Source organism: Podarcis raffonei, chromosome 1 (assembly GCF_027172205.1).
Source record: "Podarcis raffonei isolate rPodRaf1 chromosome 1, rPodRaf1.pri, whole genome shotgun sequence".
Classification (NCBI taxonomy): Eukaryota; Metazoa; Chordata; class Lepidosauria; order Squamata; family Lacertidae; genus Podarcis; species Podarcis raffonei.
Genome location: NC_070602.1, coordinates 74,002,155 through 74,007,932, shown reverse-complemented (window position 1 = coordinate 74,007,932; position 5,778 = coordinate 74,002,155). Strand labels below are relative to the sequence as shown.

The 5,778-nt window shown below is 42.1% G+C and overlaps 1 protein-coding gene across 1 annotated transcript; it reads right to left on the bottom strand.

Annotated features, from left to right (window-relative positions):
* Positions 1–758: 758 nt before the first annotated feature.
* Positions 759–5,454, bottom strand: INS (insulin). Its single transcript, XM_053366794.1, has 3 exons — positions 5,403–5,454; positions 3,417–3,620; positions 759–925 (listed from the first exon to the last, which is right to left on the bottom strand). Exons 2-3 carry the CDS (start codon positions 3,601–3,603, stop codon positions 789–791), a joined length of 324 nt encoding a protein of 107 aa, XP_053222769.1. The 5' UTR covers positions 3,604–3,620; positions 5,403–5,454; the 3' UTR covers positions 759–788.
* Positions 5,455–5,778: the final 324 nt, after the last annotated feature.

Sequence of the window (5,778 nt, the reverse complement as noted above, 5' to 3'; positions counted from 1 at the left end):
GGGTAAGAAGATTCAGGACAGATAAAAGGAAGTTCTTCATGCAGAGGCAAAGCTGGACTATGGAACTCACTCTTACAGGAGGTGGCGATGGCAACCAACTTGAATGCCTTTTAAAAAATGGACACATTCCTAGTGGATAAGGCTATCAGTGGCTACCAGCCATGATGACCACTAGCTTCTACTTTTTGAGGTTTCTCCATTCATTTGAATGAAAGGGTCTAATCTTCAGAAGCATTCCTTTAAGCAGGTGGATCAGGTTCCTTCACTGAAATGAATGGGGATACTCTTGCAGGCAGGACATTAGAAGTCCTATAGCAGTAGACAAGCCAGAGATTGAAGCAATGATATTCTTCTAAACTTTAGAATCCAGGGGGTTCTAAATGTTTTGAAGATGCTTTGCCTGGCTGGAATGTGTCCTCTTCCTTGCATGGATGGAGAGAGATGTGTTGGGGCGCTGATGTAGAAAGCTCTTACTTTTGCATGAACAACATGTTGTATGGGTGGAATGTTGCCTACTGTACAAAAAAATAAGAAGCACATTGATCTGCCCACTTTTGCCTCTGGCCCTGTCCCTGGCATGTGGTCCTCGGAAGGTTATCTAAGAAGAAATGCAGTCCTTGAGCTGATAAAGGTTCCCCACTCTCATGATAGATAATCAACACAGATGCTGCTTAAGTAGATTCACGGGGTTTTTATTCAGTTACTTCAAAGGTGCAATAGCAAAGTGCTTTTCTCTCCCTCCCCCCCCCCGCCCGCCCGCCCCCCATGCACAGCCAGGTCTTCCTCTGTTAGTTGCAGTAGCTCTCTAGATCATAGAGGGAGCAGGAGTTTTGACAACATTGCTGCACAATTCCTCTCTTCACCTTCTCAAAGTCCTGTGGTTGGAATGGCAGTGCTTCCACTTCATTCTGTAAAGGCCCGTTCACTGTTGGATGGAGAGAATACTCAGGTTGATGCATCTTTGAAATGTACTCTATGTGTGCATATGTCCGCCAGAAAGTTTGCATTCCTATCTTGCTTCAGCCATTAAAATAGCTTTCTTGTAAAGTGGGGCGAACATGTGCACCCAGAAGTGTTTCATTTCATTTAACCAATCACTCAGCTTGAAGAGACAACCGAGGTTAAGATAGAAACGGGGGTTTCCCATACTGCCATGTGATCCACTGCAGTATATACTTTCGGAACACTTCTGGCTTCATATTCATGTCTAAATCATCTCTGCAATGGCTGTCCTGGACTGCTGCAGTAGTTTGAGCCAGTTAACTAAAAACAAGTGGCATATTCTATATCATGGTTGGAATGTTATTCTCCACATTGTGAGTCTTTTTAATGAAGTGAACCATCAGCAAATTCCCACACAGAAGAAGCAGTGAGAAACTGATGGGATGCATTCCACTCTGACCACCTTTCAACATCTGGGCAGACATATCGCTCAGAAGAGCCCCCCAATGTGTGCTATAGCAGGTCTTTCTCCATTGCTACTGTAAGCTGCCATCGTGTCTCCCTCTACTTCAAGGGTGGGCAACCTTTGCCCCTCCAGATGTTGCTGAACTGCAACTCCCAGAAGCCCAAGCAAGCATGGTCAATGGCCAAGGATAATGGGAGTTGTGGTTCAGAAACTTCTGGTGGGCCGAAGGGTCTCCACACCTGCCTTATTTCAATATATAACAGCCTTGCTTCCTCAGTTAATGGGAGTAGAAAAAAACACTTGATACATACTATATAATACAAGACAGACTGTATCTACTGTACTATGCAATAAAAAGAATCAAAGTATTGATTGAAAGGTTGTTGTCCCCATGTGGAGGCGAGTAAAATAAAAATGTTTCAGGGGGTAAGTGATATATGCAGCAATCATTGCATTCAAAAGCATATTTTGGCTTGGTCACATCCAGCATTCCATTGGTAAGGGTGCAGAACACTCTTTTTGCATGGAACAGGGCTTTCAAATACAGTGGTATCTCTGGTTACATACTTAATTCGTTCCAGAGGTCCGTTCTTAACCTGAAACTGTTCTTAACCTGAAGCACCACTTTAGCTAATGGGGCCTCCTGCTGCTGCCGTGCCGCCAGAGCACGATTTCTGTTCTCATCCTGAAGCAAAGTTCTTAACCCGAGGTATTATTTCTGGGTTAGCGGAGTCTGTAACCTGAAGTGTCTGTAACCTGAAGCGTATGTAACCCGAGGTACCACTGTAATACATTTGCTATATGGATAGGCATTTTATGTAAGCAATTCTGGACAGTCTCCATTTGCATGCTATAAAAATTAACATGGCTAAAAGTAACAAGAAGAACTAGGAGAACATTTAACATGTGAGGATGAGAGTGGAAGGCTAAAAAAAAGCAAATTGAAAATCTTTTTCAAACACAGAGTTTTTGAGTTAACTGTGCAACCAAAATTAAGTGTGGCTTCAGAGACAGAACTGTGGAAAAAACAAGTTTTTTGAATATTGAGGCCAGTGTACATATCACAAACAATTGAAACCAATTACTTATTTAGAGTTGAGAAGCCAAATATGCAATGGGTTCCTGATGGATCGATTGATCAGAACACTGACTTCACATTTCCCTTACATTTCTAATTATAAATGGTAGAGCTTTTAAATCAAACATTGAACTTTCAGAGAGAGCAGATTCCTGGAATACAGGGTATACCATGAGTTCTGTTCACTTCTCTTCCCCCTCCCCTGGACCTGCCCCCACCAACAACACAAAGAAACACACAGCACTTTACTTTTCCATAGGATCTGAGTAAACGTGAGATCCAGGAGAATTAATCTGACCTTAGAAAGCATACAGAGCTGAAAAAGGAAGTGGGAAAGAGTGCCAGCTCTTCCAACTTCCTCCTTCATCTCTATGTACTTTACACGAGAGGATAAAGTTACCACACTCACCACCTCATGACCAAGAGAGCAGTGAGGGAACAGTAGGCTTGGAGACTTCATGGGCACCAAGGGAAGACCTGAAGGGCTCTTTTCAAACCTTGTTCCCCTTACATTAATTCTTTAAAGTGCTGATGGGTTCACCATCATGTTGGAACCGCTTGCCTGGGAACGTCAACCATGATATAAATATTGGTGTATGCTGCCCAGCCCCCAACACAAGATTCTCTGCATCTAGAGTTATGACTCTGTGTTTAGCCACATTTCCTGTTGTCCCACTGCTTTCCCTCAGGGGAAACCGCTCTTTAGCATTCAGTCGAAGCAAACCGTAATTCAGGTTTTCTCCGGGTTGATGTTTGTTCCAATTGAGCACTAAAGACCAGGTTTTCCCTGGGGAAAGGAGTGGAGCAAAGGGAAAACTACTTGGATCCATGCTTTCTAGGCACAGGACAAGTGGAAACGTGGGCGAGCCATTCATGAAGAAACTATAGTATAAAACACTTTGATGCTTTTTAGGAAGTTGGAAAAGTTACCTAGGGGCTGTTCAACATTCCGCCGTGTTTTGGGGGAATAGTAGAAACCTCGTTCTCCACATACAAGGTAGAGTGCTTCCACTAGATGGGAGCCACATAGGTGCTGATTGGGAACAGCATAACTAGTAGTAGGAGCTGAAACAGCAAGCAGCGCTAGGAGAGGCAGAGATCTGATCCAGAGAGTCATGCTGATGAACAGGAGACCTTGGAAAGAGAGAGGGGCAGCAATAGAGAGGAGAGAAATAAGTTGCCAGTAGATTAAAAGGGAGCTTCAGAATGATGGCAAATGTAAACGTTACAAATGGCAAAAAAACTCTAAATGGTAATACAAATGTTAGTAGTATATATCATAAAATTCTGAAGCTTAAAAATCCGTTCCTCAGTTTGTACCCACTTCACTGCTTTGATCTGTGAAACTGGCAATTTAAAAAGTGCTACATAATGGTGGTTTCCACACTAAAAGAGAAATTGATCTTTTAGTGTGGCAGCACCTATTCTGGAAGTCCTTTGCCCATTAATATTAGACAGATGTCTTCAATTTACTGTTTTCAATGCCTGCTAAAAATCTTGTTTAGGTAAGCCTACCCAGGCATGTAATTATATTTGGTTGTGTGTGTGTTTTAAGAAAGCAAAATGGTTGAATTTATCCATGGTAATTTTATTATGTCTACTGTTTTTAAAGTCTGCAAGGCGAACATTTTGGCTCCTGAATGCCGCAAAATCAGGAGTGAGTGTTCCGGTTTGTGAACGTTCTTTGGAACCCAAACATCCAACGTGGGTTCTGTGGGTTCCGATTGGCTGCAGGAGCTTCCTGCAGCCAATCAGAAGCCGCGCCTTGGTTTCTGAACATTTTAGAAGTCGAACAGACTTTTGGAACAGATTCCGTTTGACTTCTGAGGTACGAGTGTATAAACTAATTTTTTTATTGAGTGGCAAACTTTTGCTAAATAAAAATAATTAAAACTTAAAATTACTCTAAATCTTATTTTTTTTAATGAAGTTGATCTTCACTATTCTCCTTCTCTTTACTGAAAGTTTTTGCTGAAGTGGTAAAATACTAATGGCAATAGGACTCTGATTTTACCTAAAACATTGAGGCCATATAATATATATTTTTGTACACTTAAATACATTTTACATGTATACCTAAACATGTGACAGGGCACACTTGACAAAGTTCATGTCTCCAGATGTATGCATGGTAGGGGGCTGAGACTGGCATAGCCCAAAAGAGAACATAAGAAGAGCCTTCTGGATCAGGACTATGCACACACACACACTTTTTTTTTAATCTCAACACACATCAGTTCATACTGGTTTACACTGAATTGCACTTGCCATTTTATGGCCCATTCAAGTTAGCTTGGAGAGATCCTTTTGGAGCTCTTCACCATTCTCATGGTACATTTCCTGATCTGTTGTGTACACTCCAGTTGAGTTTCTAAACAACTCCCAAGCATTTTGGAGTGATCTGACCTTATTGATTTCACCTTTCAACTCCTTTTTGACCCCTCTCTTCCCTTTGGGGAACTTTTATCTTTTGAAATCAAATGTAACTGCCCACTGCTATATGCGCACATGGCACAAAGCGGAAATTTGCAAAACACAGCATGCGAAATTTCCCCTGAATGTGGGCACCATCAAACGATGTTGGTTGACAGTCAATAGCAATTCAGAAATTTTGAAAACAGAATTTATATGTCTCTACACATGACTTTGGGAGCAACTTGTTAAGGGTGCAAAATGCTTTGAAGTTTTCCATTTGCCCAGCAACAGGATGTTCTGGCTGCAGTTTCAGATGCTACAAAAGAAGCATGGCTGTGCATCACTTGGGGTTGCTTCATTGCAATTTCTGAAGTCAACCTTCAAGACCTACTTATGACCCTCCCCCATGAGTGCAACACCCAAGCAGGGTTCTGAACTCTCCAGTTTAAACTCAACTTGCTGCATCACGACAAAAAGAAATGGTGGAGACCACAGACTTACCTAACCAAGATGAGTCAGTGGTAGAGTCGAAGATGGCTCCGAGACTAAAGGAAATAAGTGACTTCCACCTTGTTTCCTTTCGATATTTATAACCCTTTGGCTAGTTCCAATTGTGTAAGATTTGGGCACAGCTCCACCTTCCCAGCATAGTCCTAGACCATTTTTTTGCTGGCTGAGCACATTAAGTCAACTGTGTGCCTAGTCAACAAGTCCTAAAGATGGGGGGAAATGGAAGCTACAGGTTGCAGTTTCCATCTCATTAAACCGGCAACCTGCTTTTGCTTCACAGAATCCTTGCCTTGAGTTGCTGTGACCCTTTTAGCAGAAGAGATAATGGGGCTATTAAAGCTCCACAATTACACGAATGCTGAGCAAT